Source organism: Lampetra fluviatilis, chromosome 13 (assembly GCF_964198595.1).
Source record: "Lampetra fluviatilis chromosome 13, kcLamFluv1.1, whole genome shotgun sequence".
In the NCBI taxonomy this organism is placed as follows: domain Eukaryota; kingdom Metazoa; phylum Chordata; class Hyperoartia; order Petromyzontiformes; family Petromyzontidae; genus Lampetra; species Lampetra fluviatilis.
This window is the reverse complement of record NC_136287.1, coordinates 5,547,588-5,568,619: the sequence shown is the minus strand read 5'-3', so window position 1 is coordinate 5,568,619 and position 21,032 is coordinate 5,547,588. Positions and strand designations below refer to the sequence as shown.

Below are 21,032 nucleotides of genomic sequence, written 5' to 3'. Positions count from 1 at the left end.
AATTAACAAAGAAAGTTAAAATACATATATCATATATAGCTAGATAATAGGAGTTCAAGAATTCCTGACTGTCTTCTTGGTTCTTACGGTACCGAAAGAACCAAGAAGATGAATCCCTGCAGTCACGAAAGCTTTAAATCGAAATTCCTGACTGGTAATTTAGAACGTTAAATGGTTTATGTTCGCCTTAAGTTAGTCTTAATCAGTTTGTGTTAGTTGCCATGCTTTCATGTGAAATTATCTGGACTTTAGATCTACTGTATACATGGCTATAACCTGCCTGTGTTGAAGAATATTGTTTCGCAAACCTCACATGCACTCTGCAGCTCTTTGCGAGGTTCTTTCCTATGCACCGTCACTGGCATCCAGTAAGTAAATCTTCACTCTCATGGAGAAAAAAAAGTATAATTTGAGTGCAAACATTAAAAAAAAAATTTGCTTCTTGAATCCTACCGGGGGAAAATACTAAAGGGCCAAAGCAACGCAACATTGGATTAATGTGATAGCGCTTCCATTTGCTAAGAATGCAATGCTTTCCTGAGACAATTACAAGACGCAGCATGCAACCCCCTTTGTGAGCGGAGCAGATTATAATAACCCCATCCCATAGCTGGGTTGACTCCCCCATTACCAATTAAATTAACTTCAATGCGTCGCATATATCCTATCTAATTCGTACAATGGGATCCTAATTTACAGGATATACAAGTGCTGCAGTTTTTAGTTTACCACGTAGGCTTTCGCGACCAATATCATCCATATGATATTGGACTGTAGTTTTTAGATTACGTAAATAGGACTAATGGAAATAATGGTCAATTACATGTAGCTCATCAAGGTGGCTGGTTTGCGAGCTCTTTGAACGTGTGTTAGTACATCAAGTTATATTCAGGAACTGTATATGTAATCACTAATGAATGGCCAGCGGTTTGTTTATACTGAAATGACTGGCGGCTGTATGGCACATCAGTTGTAGAGGACGTTCCCCCCATTTAACATAGAAGCAAACACCTATGTCCCTTGCCTCGTCACCTGAATTAACCGTCTGGAATAATATTCCAGACAATTACTGGCCGACAAGATTGCAAAATAAGATGAAGTGTATACTATTCTGATGTCACCAGTCCTGTGGCCACATGCCAGCCTCAAGAACCGCTCCCCTAAATGTGTAGTGACATAAGAAGGGAGGGACAGTGCTTTATTGGCAGTGACTTGTTTAGTGTCCCAGCACAGCATTCTGGAGTTAAAATTAGGCAAATTTCACTTTGTCTCACCTTGCCGTACAACTGCACAGTTGAAGTGAGTACGCATTTGTCGTGTTCACAGACGAAATAAATTGTGATTTCTTGCTCAAATGAGTCTTGAGGCGGTACTCCTCTCCTGTTTACAGCCCGGGGAGCCTGTGGTGGCAATTCTCAAATTAACATGATGGGGCAAAGTATATCCAGAGGACAACCACTGTTGACTTCCCACTCAAAGTGGTACTTATTCGACCACAGCGGGATAAACAGGCCAAGTCAACCTCCGACCAGTATTTGAATGGTGACCTTTGCACTGCGAGCCACGTGCTCTCCAGCTACCGCTTAGCCACCCGGCCGGTTTACGGACAGGCAGCAAGTAATTGATCCAGTGCTGAAACGAAGAGGTCTGTGAGGGTATGAACATTTGGCTTCTACAAGAGAAACCGTGGTCTCCTTGGTTATATTCTACAAAACGTGCGGATGACTGTGGAAATAAGAACACGAGACATGCTTAAAAATATTAAAAAATAGCGTTTCCAGTTACCCAGCAACTGAGACTTTTTTTTACAATTATATATGGAATAAAAAACAATAATGCAATGCTGTATCTTTTTTTTACAAGGCATGTAGTATCTGTTTTGAGGACGTTACAGATATGATGCAAAATTCATGACAAAGCTAGTTGACTTAATGCTGGTAAATACTGTGTAGGAATTGTGTTTACAAAAATATGAAGTTATGCCTCTTATTGAATATATATATGTACCGTAATGCTAATCCACCATATAGGATGAGATGTAATATTTGGGGGGGGGGGGGGATATACTAAAAATGCACTGTGAACTCTGAAGCAAATTCATACAAGCAGATAACTAGAATTGGGACCAAAGCTTGAGGAATGATGTGAAGTAGCATGCGCACATCCACACTGCCATGGTAAAAAATACAAAAGCTAATGTAACTTAAAAAATAATCATGATAATCATAATACAAAACCACATACACATAAAAAATACGGGTATTAACTCGGAAAAGTGGAACAATCACACATCATGCACCGTGTATCAATCCGTTTGCGATGTAAGGTTTCCATTCTCCAAAATAGTCTACGTTCATCATTACAGTACAGTATTTACAATTTACAAAGATCACTGCAAACGCGAAAATTTTGATTTCTGGCTTATATTGAAAGAGTTATAGAGATGGAGGTCTGACCTCGCCTTTTAAATGTTTATATGCTACAGTCGTCAGGCAAAGTAACACTTTGTTAAGCCTATAGTTTCAAGCGACCCATTACAATATGGTCCAACATGCAGAGCAAGCAGAATGCTTTAAGTAGGGAAACCTTTAAAAGCAAAGCTCCGTACAATAAATGTGGCGACTGTAATAATACAAGGATGTTCCTACACAGAAACAAACTCTGCACCCTCAGTTCTTTGGCTAATTAAATATAGACCTTCATTTCTTTATTTGTTGTTTTGCTCTTTATCCTTCCGATTTTCTTTTCCCTTGGTTTTATTCGCTGCTTTAACTTTAGCGTGAATCTCTTTAGCAAGAGCTGGGACTTCATGAACACATCATCCCTTTTAAAACATGACTTTCACAAAAGTACCTTGTTGTGCCTTGCAAGATGAACCTCTACGTGCAAAGATCTGGTCACGTGTGACATATGCCGCTGGACATGACTAAAACGCAAACTAAAATATCCTTAACTTTATTCCTCATAACGGTGAAGAAGCTGCATGTCTCCACCGGCGAGGAACAAAAGGAGTTTTGATTAGGTGTTGACTTTCTGTTTAATTCATGTGAACAGATTGCTGGATTTTTCCTAAAGCTTGAAAAGTATAAATCATAATAACAATTTACAACCCTCTGCCGATCCGCTGCTGGATGAAGGCCTGTCCACGCCATGTCGGTCGTCTGGGCTTGTTTGACCATGCTTCACATTGTTCAGTGCTCCGATTAGCATGGTTGGCTATGTACCGTACGAAAAATGTTCAATATACATACATACGAACGGGGGGATTTTATATCTGGGACCCGTGCAGATATCACTCTCCATTGATGATAGCCGTAGCCGAGAATAAAACAAAATCAGGTTGGCAGGGTTTTCATAGGGCCATGCGCCACCCACTGTGCTACTTTTCCTCACTGAAAGACAAATGTAACGGTCCCTAATGGTGTTTTATGTAGCAACTACGATACGCTGAACAGCAATTCCTGTCTCACTTCACTACATCCAGAATTATTACCCAATTATCATGAGAATTACTCTCCTGTGCAACAGCTTCAGGTCTCTGCACTTTTACATTATCAAACCGATATTACGTTGACTTTGTTCGATAAGCCGTCATAACTTAAAAACAAAATGAACGTAATACTCGTTGCCTGTATCTGATAGCGGGTCAAAAAACTCCTCATTTAAGAAATTCCACAGCACGTATTCTTATACAGCCCCTCTACTTGACGTGAACACCATTCATGTACTTCTCACATTGTACAATGTACTTGTACGTGTTTGGAAAAATATAATTTTGCAATGCTGGCAATTCATATTACAGAAAGGGAATGATCAATCCAGTTTTTCAGGAATATTTTAAATTCTAAATTTTTTTTTGAGTTCATACTTGGACAGGGCAGGGGGGGGCGAGGTATGGGCGAGAATAAAACAAGAACACGTTAAGAGAATTTACATTCGTTCAGCACGCCATGCCCGATGACATCTCACTTTGAGTCAAAGGCGGCGGGGGGGGGGGCACCGTCGCTTTTCTAATTTTCGCCGGCAGCACAGTGGCCCGCTGGACCCCCCGACCCGTGTCTAGGTCCGTGATGCGGTGGAGCCACGAGTCACGACTTGCCGCCCCCGCCGCCGCCGCCGTCGTCCTCGGGAGAGGACTCGACGTGAACGGGCGAGGAGCAGGGAGACGAGGAGGGGCTCAGACGGGCCGGCAGGAGGTCGTAGTGGCCGGGGATGTGGCTGTTTCTTGGGAGGTCGTACGGGCTCTGTCCGAATGCTCCGACGTTGCCGTATGTACCGGGCAGCGTCATGGTGGGCTCTGCGAGCGGCAGTGCGCGGTACAGTCAGTTGACCGCGCTTTCGGTAGAAATGATTGACTTTGCTTTGTATGTTGCTTTTGCACACTTTAAACGAATGTTTTCCCTCTAGATTTGAACTTTTCGTGACTGCAGCGATCCATACTCTGGTTCTTTCGGTAAAGTCACGTAGGTATAAAATTTAATTAAATCACGACGTTTCGGGCGCAACACAAGCGTCCGTCATCAGGTGGGACAACCACAGCAAGAAACATTTCAGCCCACTTCAGCAATTGTTTCTTGCTGTGGTTGTCCCACCTGATGATGGACGCTTGTGTTGCGCCCGAAAAGTCGTGATTAAATTTTATTTTATACCTACGTGACTTTACCGAATATTTCCCCCCCCCAGTTTTATTCAATTGGAGACATTGGTGTCATGTTATAAGATGAAGTGTTCATTCAAAACTGTGGTAGAGAACAATCTGCACAAGGTGATAGCACAGGACTACTTGTGAAATACATTCAGCAAGTTACCTAGATATAAAAAACTATGCTCTGAGACATTTGTTATAAGAAAGGTGCAATATAGCAGGAAATCACTTTTTGTATTCAAATGCTTACTTTTTTTGTATTAATAACGTTTCAACGTTATAGTGAACGTGGCTTAAAACCTTAACAAGAGTATAATGACCAACCGTGACACCATTTAAACAATTGCCACTGCCCATCTGCATTCTGCTAATGTCAAAACGTATTTTAATTACAATGATAATCTCTAGAATCAAGTGCAGCTATGCTGCAAGCATTAGCTATTGACGCAAATCCCCCTTTCCATCAAAACATCCAAGCCGTGCCAGCTCAGGGCCGTCATGGCACAGGTGTGGGTTTTCCACTGGCTACTTTCCGTGCAGACCCAGAACCAAAGCGTGAAAAATTACGGCTTCACAAAGCATCTGTGTGTTTGGCTCGGCACATCCCTGGTGTGGTTCGGATGTGTCAATGGGAAAAAATTAACCCGTAAAAACAAAGTTTTTCACTCTAAATCCTTTATATGCGTGGCGGCTAGAGTCCTCTCGTCCTCTGGCTTGAGATGGCTGCCACCTATGGGTCAGATGATTGTCTGCCAGCATTAAGCAATTGGGAACAATTATTTATTTATTTCCCCCTAAACAGTGTAAAATTTTGGAAAAATGTTTTCACGAAAATTAATTGTCACGCACAACGAGTCTGTGTGGAAAATGTCAGCTCGATTGGATCACGGGAAGTGGGTTAAAAACGACCGAAAGATTTGCACGGTCGTAAGCAAGCAAGCACGCAAGCAAGCAAACTTAATTTAAAGGATTTAAAAAGGGTTTTGTCCCCTGTAGTATTTAGTCGGGGGTGGTGGGGGGGTTGGCGCTTACCAGGTTCATAGACGTTGCTGCTGGCCATGGCGGACGCTGCATGGGCGCACAGAGCAGCACCGCCCCCCGCCGGCTCGCTGTGCCCCGGCGAACGCATCTCCACATAGTTGCTCTCGGTGCCTGGCAGGTCCTTGATGGTGGCGTACGGGTTCTCGCTGTTCAGGGACGCGTTGCTGGCACTGCAGCCCGCTTCGTTCAGCACGTCTGGCGAGTGGCGGGGGTTAGGGGCATAAACGAGAGAGCGGCGCCGTCTCATATCCACTGGATGAAGTCGCGTTTGCAAATGTCATTTGGAAACTTTGATCACTGCCTGTGTATCGATAGTTCAACGTTAATGTGCCATTTTATTGAGGGACTGTGTGTTGTCTTGGTGTGTTATGGGACTGTTTTGTTGTTGTTGTTTTTGCTGCCTTGCCCAATCTAGATAAATCACAAGTATTTATTTTTATATTTATATCTATATTTTGCACTATGTTTTTTTGTATTATTTAAGTTGTAACTGTCTGACCCACCCATACTGGACATCTGTGAAAAAGAGCTTCATAGCTCAGCGGATTCCTCCAGTCAAAATAACTATTCTAATTCACTGCTGGATGAAGGCCTCAGTACGTCGTTAAGACCATACCTCGCCAAATTAGTCAGAGCTGAAACCGTGTCACCAGGTTCGTAGCCGAGTGCGCTAACCGCTGCACCGCCGCCTCGCTCCCCCAGGACGCAAAATGGACTGCGGATTTGTGGATGAGCCACTGGGAATATGACCCAGGGTCTCTTATCTGTGATACTGTGACATGAACTTTGTGTAACAGAACAATGTAATATGTGTATGCAAAGCACCTGCTGCACTGAAGGGAATTCAATTTGAATGGTTGGCAGTGGTGCGAAGGTGGGTGATAATTCAGTTCTCAGCGATGAAACAGGCATTCGGTGAAATCAACGACAGAGTAGATCCCTCTTCCATCAATAAAAAAGTAATAATTCCAAGGTCTAGATGAAAATTTGCATTGACATTCTTACAAATTAAGGGATATTTTGCATACATTATTTTAAAACCAAGAGATATTTATATAAAACGTCAACTCTTTATTCAGGAAACCTTTAATAGTTTGGAAATTATTTCATGAGGGTGCTGCATTGGAATGTTTGATTACATTACATTAATGAGTGTTTGGAAACTGAGAGGGAACCAGAGTATCCGGAGAAAACTTATGCATACGAGAGGGTGAGACACTCAGCATTGTCATCTCCTGGCCACTTTGCAGTTTTATGGCTCTAACACCTGACTAACCCTGGTGGTGACCAAGGCGTGAACCAGGCCCAAACACGTGCTTGGCTTCTGATGTCCGCCATATTTAGGGCAATTTAAAAATAGATCAGCACATCAACACGACTGGCGAATCACCATATAGATACAATGTGGTGTCCATAATACCTTTTAGTGATCTTCCATGGCCATACCTCGTTTCCATTCCAAACAAACCTACAGAGAAAATTCCACTTCTGTAAAAAAAAACTGCACATGCATACCGATTGCGGAGACAAGTGAGCGGTAGCGATTGGCTGAGTGTTAACCCCTGCACGAGTGTGCGTGCGTGTACGTACTCGAATGCGTACCCATGTCGTTGGCATGGCGTTCGCGCTTCCAGTCGGCTGGCAGTGTGGCGGTGTGGCTGATCCCGCATGCACCGCGCTTCTGCTCGTGGTTTTTCAAGCCCACATAGTGCTGCAGGAACACAAGCGGGAACTATGTTACACTATACGTGCATGTGTATGCTGAACTTCTTTCGCACCGTACGTAGCTGCCAACCGCACTAATCGGAGGTGTGGGGGAATGACAATAAATTAAACACAACAGTCAAAAAAGTGAGTTTTCAATCTAGATTTTAAAGTGCATTACTCCAGTGGCTTCCTAACATCGAAAGATTATTTTCAGATGCAGAAGCGCATCTGAAAGCGTGCGATGCAGTGAATGCCTTTGTTCAGTGGTTATCCAAAGGCCGCTGTTTGCGTGATGGTTTGCGCTCCTTGACGAGAAGTGAGGTTATATAGAAGCCAAACGTGGCGTGGTAATTTTGTCGAGCAACATTCACTGGCAGCCCGGAGGGAATTTGGGGCTACTCTTTCATGCTGGCCAGACGTCGTGCATGAGGTGGGAGCATCTACCTCTTAGCGGCGTCGCTATTTGTACACAGTTGGGTAAACAGAAGCGAGGGGGGAGCTTTAACAAACGTGCCTATTATTTAAACTGACAGGAAGGGAGATTAAATTGAACAGACAACTTGCTGGATTGCAAGTACATCACGTCAGTGTATCCACATTGGCAGTAGACAGCTCATGTGAGCCACAAAACAAGACTTAAAGCTTTTGTGATTGCAGGAATTAATATTCTTTGGGTCTTTCGGTAAAGTCACGTAGATAGGTTCAAAGAAAATAACAAAAAGTAACAAACAACTACGACGTTTCGATCTCAACACAAGCGGTCGTCATCAGGAAGAGGGGCTGATGACGAACGCTTGTGTTGCAATCGAAACGTCGTCGTTTTTTGGTATTTTCTTTGAACTTATCTAAGTGACTTTACCGAAAGACCAAAAGAGTACCACAAAACAAGCTTATTTGTTTCATTCGGTGTAACTCTTAAAGTGGGAACAAGAAAAATTAGCCATGTAAAAAAAACACATGGACATTTTCAGATTTCTTTGACATGTACGTGCAATTGATCACTCTGCTTCGCAGACTTTGAGTTATACATGGGGTTTTTTTGTCCAATGTTGTCGACCTCAGTGCTGTTTTGCACCCAAGACTTTTTACACGTGATGCCCGTTCTACCGGCCTTGCGCTGGCATTCGTTTCGCTGGTTGCACTGTGTCGATGCGCGACCTTGCCATACGAAACATAACCGTGCACAATTGTTTTTGGATTGTTTTGTAAGCATTTTTTGCAAAACCATGTCCCCCCCATCGAAAATGTGCAATTTTTTTGCCCAATAGCTTTTTACCTGTGCCCAGAAAAAAGAGAAAAAAATTGACTTTCCCACGTGCAAAAAACAACCGCTCGCCAATCTCATTCCGTGTTGACGACGGTCGTGCGGCAGATACGGGTGGAAACATTTTCCGTGAGAAAACGCTTCGTCTCGGGACAGGTGCTCGCTAAAAATAAGCGAGCCTGAGTCACCTTGGCGTTGACGCCTCTGCTCAAGTTGTTGGGCATCAGAGGTGGCGGGCTGCTGCTCTGAGACAGCGTGTGGTAGCTGGGGTTTGAGAAGTAATGTCGTCCGTGTCCATTGGGCGCAGTCTGGTCCACTGCAACGTAACAGCAATAGCACCGTGGTTATGAAAATTGTCACCTTTCAGGTAAAAAATTAGGAGTTTGTGACTTATTCTACGTGCAATCGCACAGTATGGTATAAAAATGTAAAGGTGCATCCCTGCAATTGCCTGCTTACACTCCTGCAGGCGGAAGGGCCTACACTAGAGGGAGCTCCAGAGAGCCCCTCTGGAAAGTATATATTTTTCAGCCTACTCTTCTCCACTGGGCAAATGCCATGGAAGATGTAGATATGCCAATATATTACCCCACCATACGTGGGGGGGGGGGGGGCTTAAAAAACTTTCACTGTTGTTTCAACTGCCGCGCCCTTGAATCGGCGAGCTCTGGATTGCAAATCCAGTCCAGTGTGCAAACCATTTCACCGTGGTGGCATCACTTCAAGGCCATGATATACGAGGACAATTTTGGGGTCACCTGATGTGACACTCGGAATTGAGTGATGGAGTTCTATTTAGGCAATGGAAACAACGTTTGTTGAAAAGCGTTGAAAGGTGTCTCTGATCAACAATGATTGGTCTACAGACCACACGAGCTTTGGTAGTCACATGACCTCTGTTTGCAAACGCCATGTGCCCACTAGAGGGAGCAGCCATCAAACGGTGTGCCGACATACGGGAAACTAAAGAAATTGTCCAAAAATTAAGAATTTGTTGACATTAGGCATATTAAGTTTGATGACGGTTGCTGTGCACAGGTGTAAAGGGCCAAAATGGCAAGCAACCAGCAACAAACAGCACGATTGGAGGTGTAACAGGTAGTCCATCGGTTCCTTGAATCGAGCAAAGTTAAAGTATTCCAAGGTCAACTGTTTCCAGTTGAATGAATACCTATCAGATATTTTACAATGGAAATCGTTATTGCCGGTGACAACTACCAGCAGCACCTTATTGTCCCTCCACTGCTGCTGGATGAGGGCCTCCCCCCACACGGTGCAGGTTGTTGTTGGGGGTTGTTTGACCGTACTTCACCGCGGTGGTTGGTGTGGCTCGGTAAATGCTCGGTGAAGGCCTGTAGATTGGGGATGCCGCGGTGGCAAACTATTAATTACCTCGCCTGGTATACAGGAGGTTGTGGGTTCGATCCCGACCCTGACGCCTGTATATTTGGAGTTTGCATGTCTCTCTCTCTTCCCCTGGTCGCGTGGATATTTATCCGAGTCCCCCGGTTTTTCCCTTCCACATTTTTAATCAACATCACCAGTATTTGGTGCTATTAATTTCCACACGATATGCCACTTCGTTGAGCTATCATTTGTGATAACCATGTCGCATCTGAAAAATAGCTCTATAGCTCAGTGGGCCTTACCTGGTAAAATAAAAATAGTTTCAAGTTTAATAATTCAGTTTAGATATCACTCCACATCACCACGACTCAAACTCAGGTTGATGGGTTCATCGTCCAGTGTGCTAACCGCTGCACCCCTGCTCCAACCTGGTAAAATAAAAAAAATATGTAGTTTCGATTTAAAGCTTTCGTGACTGCAGGGATTCATCTTCTTGGTTCTTTCAGTAAAGTCACGTAGAAGGGAAATAATAAAATAATAAAATAAAACATAATAAAATAATTCTCACGACGTTTCGGCCACAACGCAAGCAGCCGTCCTCAGGTGAAGAACAGGTCTGTCGGAAATTCATTCAGACGCTGTCTTTCCGACAGACCTGTTCTTCACCTGAGGACGGCTGCTTGCGTTGTGGCCGAAACGTCGTGATAATTATTTTATTATGTTTTATTTTTATTCTTTTATTATTTCCCTTCTACGTGACTTTACCGAAAGAACCAAGAAGAAGAAAAATACGTAGTTGTATCTACAGTTTCGATTGCTCTGAGATTTCATCGGCTCGCAGCCACACCTGCGAGCGTCGGGGGCTCCCCGTTGACGACGCGCAGCGCGGGCGTGTAGGACACGGCCGGCACGTCGTGCCCCTTGTCCTTGCGCTGCCGCTGGCGGTAGAGGAAGACGACGATGAGGACGAGCACCAGCACGATGAGCAGCACGATGCCCACGACCACCACCACGTAGTGGCCCTCCGTAGGCACGGCCGCACTCGTCGCCTTGCTCAGGGAGTTCGAGCTCTCCATGATGATGAGCCCGGCTGCCGGGAAACGCACGGTGACGGCCTCGGTGAACCCACGCGGTCAGTTGCCAGCGGCGTAGCCGCGGGGTTTAAACGGCTGAAACATAGCCACTCGCGGTAGGCCCAGCGGTTAGCGCCCCTCTGTTTGGAATTACGTCAAGCACATATCAGGATAGATTTGACAAAATGGTTTTAGTTTTACATAGCGTGGTCGCTCATGTAAATTGCATCTCACAACTGCAGACAAGCTGGAAGGTAGTTTGTCAGTACAACAATTGCCCAAGATCTGCAGTCCTTTACATATATAACTTTTTTTTCCCAGCTAAATCATGAATTTTTATACACGTGGGGGGACTGCTTCAGATATCAATCACCCCTGACGTCGTTATCGGTGGCTCTTCATCGAACTCGAGTTCAGGATAAATGGTCCAGAACATGTGTTCATTGCTCTCCCGGGCTGATTATGGAAATATGTTGAACTTATTTCTCACCGTACATAGCCAACTGTGCTAATCGTATGTGCGGGGGAAGGACAACGAACTAAACACAAAAAAATATTTCTCTTGCAAGGCGTTTTGATTATTTGCCTGCAGCACGATCTGCTGGTAGCCCAAGTTGTTGTTTCCTTACCATTATAAATGTATTCCACGTGGACATCTCGGCCCACTGAGGTGCCCACTTACAAAGGAAATTTCAAATCGTGGGAAGGTTTTCAGATTAACTCGGTCACTTGTGTCATTGGCATAAACACGCAGTAATCCTGCGACGGTGGTTCTTGTGAGGGTGCTAGCCCAGTGGGGTCTCGAGACAAATCGGTACCTTTGGCGCCCACGCATTCAACGTAGCCAAAAGACAGCAATGAACGGTAGTGAGATCAAAGGAACGTGGACAAAAATAGATACATGCAGTGAGGTGAACTTGCTAGGCAAAGGGTGTGAATGTAGGTGGATGCGAGAAGAGCCACTGATAATACAGAGACGTGTGAAATGAGAAATATGCACTCAGGAGACCGTTTTCACAAAATCCACGTGCATATTCATGTTTGATTTAACATGCACAGTATATGATAATGCAGAATCAGTAATCTGCAAAATACAGACAAATGCATGATTTTAAAATCTAATTATTTTTTGTCATTTCCATTCAAAATATGAAGATACACGAAATACACATGTGATTTTTTAAAATCTTTAAAACACCCCGCCCCCCAGTGCTTTGTGCACAACAGAAACTGAAATAATGGATGCAAATTAAATCCACCGTCATTAAAATTGATGGATTATGCTTAATGGTATCTGTCTCATATGTGCATATTCATTGCACAGTAGTATCCTCTGGCAAGCGAAAAATGTATGCAGCCTAAAGCATTTATGAGGGAGTTCTTCCCCCTGTTGGATCTTCGTTGTATGAGCACAATCGTGGCCAGCATACAAAGTTCTGATAGCCCAAATCTATGAACCACAGAACCCAAGTTAGTGAGAAGAAAATTGTTGCGGAAAAACGTGGCACTTCTTGATACAACATACAAGGACAAAGATTTCCCCACATAGCCTACACAGGCTGTTGGGGCAGGTGCTGTTAGCATAAAGGCCGGCACAGTACACGAGGGGATGATGTGGCCATAACCATGAGGATGCCACCTTATCCCGGGCCAAAAAATGTCTAATGATAGCTGTGCCTCCACTAGAGGACACTACATAGCCAATCCAGTACCAGGAGTGTATCCATTTATATTGCTGGGTGGACAGATGCAGAGGAGAATTTGAAATAACTTGCGACATTGTTTCAACTGCCTCACCGGTGGATCAAATGGAACCGGCGACCTCTGGATCGTGAGTCTGGTGTGATAACCACTGCAATCCATGGGGGCATCATTTTGACAGCTGAGGATGTCTAATTTAGTAGGATTGCCCACGGGAAGCATATCTGGAGCTCCCACAACAGTGCTGCCACTGGTTTAAAATAAAATATGATTCTGGTTGGGATGGAGGAGGGCGGCCGTGTGTGGGTGTACCAGCGTCAGGGCACACACCTTGGTCACAGCGAATGCCCTTCCAGCCCGGGTGGCAGTAGCAGGCGCCGGTCACGTGGTCGCACGTGGCGTTGTTGAGACACTCGCACAGCTGGCGACAGCCGTAGCCGAACGTACCGGGCAGGCACTCTGCAGGAACACGAAACACACACAGACACTCGCATCACGCGGCGGTGACATAGGGAGAGCGGTAGCGCGTTCGCCATTTGTTGTCAAGATTCGTGGCGTGAGACTAGCGGCCACTCTGGTTAATGACGGGGGCGTAAAAAAACATTAATAGGGGCCCTCTGCTTTACATGGATGTTCAAGATCCCGTGACGTTATTCAAAACGAATTGGGCCGTGTGTGCCAGCGTCATGGTCCAGATTTGATCAATTATAACACTAAAAACGTTTCTTATTTTGGAAAAGCCACAAAACGATGTCGTCCCCCTACGGGAAGGCAAAAGCCCATTTGGCAGGCCAGTAGTGCTGTTACCGTTGTGCTGCACAGGGACAGCTGCCACAAGGGGTCACCTTGATTCTAGATTTGAAGCTTTAGTGACTGCAAGGATTCATATTCTTAGGTTTTTTTCGGTAAAGTCACGTAGGTAAAAAAATTCAATTAAAATTAATAAAAGTAAAATAAAATAAAAAATTAAATCAAAATCACGACGTTTCGGAGGCAACACAATCGTCACAGCACCATTGCTGCATCATGACTATACCACAGCAGGGCATTGGAATAGGTGAGATAAGATGTCATGTAAGAGGCTTAAATTGCTGAGACATGTAAGCATCCTATACATGCACGTCCTAAACCCTTATATTTGCCCTTAAAATCATTCGAGTAAGAAGCCCACATAAGTTTCATGTATTTTTGTCCCCAGAGGAAAATGCCACAGCAATGCAGGGAGTATATGATACATAATTTTAAGTCAACTGTTTTATTGGAATGAGTGTTGTTTTATGGAAATGGGACGTTCTGTAAAACTGAAAGGATAGATAAAATATATTTACGAGTGTTTGGCATATGAAAGGAAGCGAAAGTACCTGCAGATACAAGGGGATAATGCTCAAAGCACTACAGATATGGATTCAAACACTTTCTGGACTGCCATCTGCTGGTCACATTGCAGCACGAACTTACAACTGATATGTCTCAGTCTACCATCCAAGTCCGAACCAGGCTCCAACCTGCTTATTACGCCCGTAATTTGAAGAAACCTGCCACATTCCAGGTGATGTGCTTACAGGTAAATGTTATACAGTGGTAAATGTGGAGCAGTAACAATCACAAGAAGAATGATACGGCACCGTTTATTGGCTATCATCCAGACCAGGTCTCCAGGAGGAAGCTTTGATGAAGCCTCATTAGTTACATTCCAATAATTCAAACGATCGCCTTTGTGTGTTCCACACCCGAGACACAAATCAAAGTGGAGTTGATCGCCCACATCAACTGGAGAGCCCCATCCAACCCCCTCTCCCCCACCACTGGCCCCCAGCCGTGCATCAAGGGCACCCACACTGTGGCACCATCACGTACTCGTCTGACAGTGGCGTCCCATGAAACCCGTGCGGCACGTGCACTGTCCCGAGATGTGCTCGCAGTCCGCTCCGTTCTGGCACAGGCACGGCCGGGTGCAGTCCTTCCCGTAGAAGCTCAGCGGGCAGCCTGCGTGGAGAAAAAAAAGGCAGAGCGGGAGCGATGGAGTCGCGCTTATCAAATGACCACGCGGCTCGGAACAAATCAAAAGGGAGAAAACTCATTTGGGCATCTTGCTGGGTTTTCTTCTTGCGTACGGAGTCAAATATTCTAGTTTGCGTAATGAGATGAAGGTCATAGCAAAGGTGCGACGCTGCAATTACTGGCTCAAATTGCTGTCGATGGAAAGGCCCTCCACTAGAGGGAACTTAAGAGAGCACCGCTGGAGGGTCTTCGGTCTACTCTGCTATGCTGGCCGGATGTCTTGGAAAATGTGCGAGTGCCCACACTTTACCCCACCACATGCCAACTGCCGATTGACTTAACTGCGTTGTAGCCACTTAAACTGCTGGGTGGACAGAGGCGAGGGGCGATTATTCGAAACTCGCCTCTCGTTTCAACGGGCAGGAAGGTCATATTCCGAGTGGATCACGAGAAATGGGCCGAACGATGTAGACAAAACGAAACAAAATGGAACGAAGGAGAACGGGGGACAGAAGGACAAGGTGGGTAAGCGCGGGGGCCGCGGTGGCCACTCCAGGCGACGACGCCGACTCACGCTGGGTGCAGTAAAGCCCCGTCCAACCAGGGCTGCACTTGCATTCGCCGTCGTAGGCGCTGCACGCCGCCCCGTTGTGGCAGTTGCACGTGTGGATGCAGTTCGGCCCCCAGTGGCCCGGAGGACAGGCTGCCAACATCAGACGCGAGAGAAGACGGGTTTTTTTGTGTGTGCGCCAGTCGCATGCCCTGTCGCTCTCTCGCCAGGACGTTAGGGAGCTCGCACAAAATCGATTAATTTTTCGGCACACGTTCAGTCGGTTTGGGTGTCTGGCATGGGTCCTGGTGCAAGGGATCAAATGAGTCCCCCATCCTATTTGACTTCCCCACGCTTCGAAAAGCGGATTGCCCGTGCCCCTACCCCCTTTCCCTCTGGCTCAGGGCTGCCGGTGCAGTTGCACCGCCGGTACACTCGCCACTGTATACAGAGTGATAGCATTTGGGGTCATGCACCATCTCGAGGTCGAAGTGAGCTGGGTACTGATGCGAGTCCTGTCTAGGCAGGTGGCCTCAGCCTGATATAGCTGATGTCATTTAGTTATCAATAAAAGTGTCACTGAGTCTCAATATGTTTTCATAAAGATCCTGTGAATAAAATGTTGACAATTTATTTTAACTACTGTTCTCCAACTAGGGGCAAACTGGACTACCCATAAAAACCAACACATAATAATGGCAATGTTTAGTATTATATGGCTGCAAGGCAACCAGGAAGTAAACTAGCACCAATTATTGCCCAGGCCCTGCGGTTATCAAGAAATGAAGGTGTTTTCAGACAATTAGTGAGTGTTCATAAATGTGGGAGGAAACTAGAGCCCCCAGAGTAAACATGCAAGACAGTGACACGCAGACAGTTTCATGAGCCCACTTGGTGTACTGTCATCAATCCTGGCCACCTTCCATCCACAGTGGGTTTTGGGTTTGTCACAACTATTTAAAACGAAACTATTTTTTTTATTTTACCAGGTCAGGCTCACTCAGCTATATACAGTAGTTGCTTTTCAGAAGCGACCTGGCCACAAATTATAGCTCAACGAAATGTCTCATCACGTGGAAATTTATTGCAGGCAAAAACACACAAACATGGGGAAAACATGCAAACTCGAAGTGTACAGGCGTTGGAGTCAGGGTTGAACCCACGACCACCTGTATACCAGGCAAAGTAGTTAACATCTCGCCACCGTGGCGCCCTTATGTGAGCCACCAACCGTGCTTCCAAAGTACCAGATCACAGGCGTGCACCACCATCCCCGGCTCGTAGACAGAGCATAGCGCATTTCTACGGGGACTTGAGAGATTAAAGGCAACGCAATGCCATCTAAGCCTCCGTTATCCCCAACACATCACACAGCTTTTCAGACGACGGCAGCATTTTCTGCCATAAAGTGCCTGATTTGTGTTTAAATATTAATGGTCAAAGTGCATGGTGCGTTTTAAAAATGCTTGAAATTAAGTGTCCGACTTGGGGTAATGAGGCAAACGCTGGGTGGCATAGATCGCGGATGAGCTTGAATGTCAATTTCCCCCTAACTCAGGCTGATCCCTCCGATCGGTGAGGTTTAGAGCTTCCTTAATTGCGCTCACAAATCCGCGCCGTATCTCCAGACACTCGAGCACGCAGCAACGGTGGGGGGAGGGTGACGGAGGTCAATGCTTGCTTAAGCATCGCGGTGACAGATCAAATCGCAGGAGCCAATAAACTACACTAATTGTAGTAATCCTTGATAAGTCCGATTGAATCCCAAATGATTGGTTTAAGGTCATTTCTTATTGACAACAGGAGCGCCTTTAAAGTTCCACAAAGCAGCTTTGTTTCGCACTTTTTCTTCTCTGCACACGCACTGCAAGTGAGATCATTCGCCTCCACCTTGAGGGATAATGCTAGTTTATTGTTTTAATTACACAGCAGAGTCACGGCAGTTGCGCTTAAAGGCACTTGCGTGCTTTGGGATGTCGTTCTGTTGGAGCGTAACCCTACAGGCGATATACACACTTAATCAGTGCTCACTCCCTTAAAGCTTAATAAAAAAAAAACACAGCAGGGCTACCAGCAAGTCAGTCGGGAGTTGTTCGATGTTCAAACTGTCAAGTTTCCTATCTGTCACGTCAGCCGGGATGGCTTAACGCGTAGCCGTGTGGCATCACGGGCAATTTACTTATGATAGTTCGGTGGGGTTCTGTGAGCCATTGAAGTCAACGGCGCTGTTCATTTGGAAAACTTACGGTGTCCACTGACGGTTCTCTTATCTCCAGATTGCTGCATAAGCATGGCAGGACAGCCCAGTCCAATCACTGTTTTTTGTGTGCCAGCATCGTTAAGTAGCGATTAATTCTGACTGTTCATTCGAAGTGGTGCACGCCACAAATACATCCGTTTTCTTTCTACGGCATCTTCACGTGGGGCAGACTGTTGTATCATCCTACCTGGTGCTGCAGGTAGCTTTATACCTGATGCTGCGGTGTGAAACGTGATGTGGAATTTAGTCAAACAAAACGACTCTTCCTGCAATGCAGCAATAGTCATATTTTTTACCTGCTATGAGTGTTTTTTTGCAAATAAGGCAAAACCCCCTAAACCTTATCCCTAACGGTATCAGCTGTGTTATACTGCGCATCGATAGGCATATCAGAGTCGATTGGTATCGATAGAGGTTCTTGCACTGTCTTCTTGGTTCTTTCGGTAAAGTCATGTAGAAGGGAAATAATAAAATAATAAAAATACACCATTATTTTATTTTTTCCCTTCTACGTGACTTTACCGAAAGAACCAAGAAGATGAATCCCTGCAATCACGAAAGCTTTAAATCGAAAGTTCTTGCACTGTTCATGCAATAGGTGAATGTATCCGTTATTCTCTCCAAGTCGAGGAGAAGAGAGAGTGAAACAGAGCTTGCATCACCTCAGTCATGCACTGCACGTGAGGAGCGGTGATTTAGCGGATGGCTGAGCTTTCCCCTAGGTCGACTCAGCCTTAAATAAGTACCCGCTGCAGTGTGTAAACATCAGCAATGGAGAGACAAAGGACGCTTGGCACGGTGCTGACAACACCAGCCCCTCGTGCACCATGCCAGCCCACCTTGGGTGCTCGCTTACAACACTTGCCCCGACAGTCTGTGTTGGCTACACAGGGGATCTTTGTGAACGTGCGTGTGCGTGTGTGCGCGCATTTTGGGGTGCGTGTATGTGTGTAGAACTTCTTTCGCACCGTACGTAGCTAACCGTGCTAATCGGAGGTGCGGGGGAAGAAAAACCAACTAAACACGAAAAGTAGTGCGAAATAAATCAGTTTTCAATCTAGATTTTAAAATGCATAGGAAACCTGAAAAGGCTATTCGCAAATATGCACTCGAGTTTTACCCTGACCACCACCTTTCAGCTTCCATGCCTCTAAGTAATACTTCCAAGGACAAACTCGTGGTTATTATTTATATAATTATATTGTTTGCACACACTTGCTAAGCATAGGCAAAAAGGCCCACAATGCCACACATCCAGTGACGAACAGCACCGCGAAAGCTGTGGTCGACGAGAGGGAACACGTTCCTTGAAACTGAGCGAGGTCATGAGAGCTTGGGGAAGAGAGACAACGTGAATGGAACATTGGGAAGGGCCACGCTCACAAGGGGCCTTTCCTCCGTGTTTGTGTACGCACACAGCAACCCCTGGTCTTGGTCGCTATCCGCAGGCAGACACTTACACTGCGAGCAGTCGCTGCCAATCCAGCCCGGGTAGCACTGGCACGAGCCGTCGATGGGGTTGCACGTGCCGTTGTTGGTGCACGAACAGGTCCCAAAACAGTTCTTCCCGTAGCGCTTGCTTGGACACACTGCAGTTGGTTTGGAAGCCCACAAATGTGTATACGTGTGTATTATATATCAGGACAGTGGTCACCGTACATCTGTTTAATGTTTAAAACATTGTGCCAAGAGTATAATTGGCATGACATCGGGGGGGGGGGGGGAAAGACGAAGGCTTCCATTGAACTGCTTGCCCCACACCTCCGACTAGCACGGTTGGCTACGTACGGTGCGATAGAAGTTCAACAAAAATAGACATACACATATTGAACCACTGAAGGAACGCGCTCATTATGCATTACATTGTCGAGTAGAAAATAAGAAACATCAGGCTATTCTAAATACATTTAAGGCCATTGTAAAAAATAATCACATTTCTGCAGCACATTGGTGAAAACTTAAAAGTACATAATTCGTATTCTAACAGAGTTCTTTTGTGGCAAATAAAACCAATTAAAACACGATATTCATTTGACTCGCATTTTCCCAGCGTCAATGAATATTCTTGGGCTTGAACTCGGCCACGTGATCCCCACAATCCCCGGCGACGCTTACGACTTACCCTGGTTGCAGAGCGAGCCGTGGAACCCCGGCAGGCAGTCACACTGGCCCGAGATGTGGTGGCAGGGCCCGTTGCTGTGCACGCACTGTGGACAAGCTTGGCTGCAGCGAGCTCCGTAAAACCCTGGCGAGCAGACTGGAAAATAATGTTAAAAGGTCAAGGGTCGGCACTGCGACTGCCTCCTCGTGCCAACTGGCTGTGGAAAGGCCTGCACCACGAGGCAAAGCTCTTGAGAGCCCCCATCTAAATTTCGATTTAAAGCTTTCGTGACTGCAGGGATTCATCTTCTTGGTTCTTTCGGTAAAGTCACGTAGAAGGAAAATAATAAAAATAAAACATGAGAAAATAATTCTCACGACGTTTCGGCCACAATGCAAGCAGCCGTCCTCAGGTGAAGAACAGGTCTGTCAGACGCTGTCTTTCCGACAGACCTGTTCTTCACCTGAGGACGGCTGCTTGCGTTGTGGCCGAAACGTCGTGAGAATTATTTTATTATGTTTTATTTTTATTATTCCCCTTCTACGTGACTTTACCGAAAGAACCAAGAAGATGAGCCCCCATCTAGATATGGCATTTGGTCGACTGTTACAATGCCGGTCAGACCATCTTGAAAGAGACGGGATTACCCACACTTTTCCCCACCTGCCGATCGACAAGCTGTGGTCTATCCATTTATACTGCTGGGTGGGCCGAGGTGGGAGATTTAAGATACTTGTCCAGTGTGCAAGAACCGTGCCCAGGTGGAAAAAAAACGTTGACTTAAAAGTGGTCTCCAATTTCACTCTGGCTGTTTAAACTGTTCTTCTTCTTAGAATGAAAGGGAAAATGCACTCACCCCACCTTTAAACTTCACGTCACAATGAAAGAGTGGAAACTTTTGTTGATAAATAACATTAGTAAGCAATTGGAAACAATCTGGAGTGTGATTTTAATGATGTGCTAAAAAGCATATCATGGAAGTGGATATTGGCCAAACACCCCAAGGCTAAAGACATACTTGCAAAATTACTTAATTGGCATTACACATCGCAACGATACTGCAAAACTGGACAAAATTCGTCGCATCTCAGGAGTAATTAATGTTGCTCGGAGCCAACAGATCAGCATCTGACGAGAGTGAGAGAGCGAGAGAGAGACGAGCTTACTTCTCTGGCATGTAGTTCCCCGGTAGCCAAACGCGCACTCGCACGTGCCGTCATCAGGAGAACAGGAAGCGCCGTTATTGCAGTTGCATGACAGCGAGCAGTTTGGCCCCCAGCGCCCCTCCGGGCAGACGTTGTCGCAGTGCAGGCCTGCACGGGGACCACGCGAGAGGGTCGGT

General features: G+C 45.6%; 1 protein-coding gene across 3 annotated transcripts in view; it reads right to left on the bottom strand.

Annotated features, from left to right (window-relative positions):
- Positions 1–1,194: 1,194 nt before the first annotated feature.
- MEGF10 (multiple EGF like domains 10) overlaps positions 1,195–21,032 on the bottom strand; it is a 149,486-nt gene continuing 129,648 nt past the window's right edge. The window contains exons 14-25 of one of the 3 annotated variants that reach the window (XM_078862129.1): positions 20,857–21,003; positions 19,712–19,846; positions 19,050–19,178; positions 15,354–15,482; positions 14,636–14,764; positions 13,109–13,237; positions 10,852–11,094; positions 8,846–8,973; positions 7,277–7,397; positions 7,107–7,154; positions 5,678–5,881; positions 1,195–4,297 (exon numbers count right to left, since the gene is read on the bottom strand). In XM_078862129.1, coding sequence (XP_078718255.1) covers positions 4,089–4,297; positions 5,678–5,881; positions 7,107–7,154; positions 7,277–7,397; positions 8,846–8,973; positions 10,852–11,094; positions 13,109–13,237; positions 14,636–14,764; positions 15,354–15,482; positions 19,050–19,178; positions 19,712–19,846; positions 20,857–21,003 — 1,751 coding nt within the window. In that variant the 3' untranslated portion in view covers positions 1,195–4,088. The remainder of the gene's footprint in view (positions 4,298–5,677; positions 5,882–7,106; positions 7,155–7,276; positions 7,398–8,845; positions 8,974–10,851; positions 11,095–13,108; positions 13,238–14,635; positions 14,765–15,353; positions 15,483–19,049; positions 19,179–19,711; positions 19,847–20,856; positions 21,004–21,032) is intronic. The other 2 variants (XM_078862130.1, XM_078862131.1) reach the window with 2 other exon arrangements.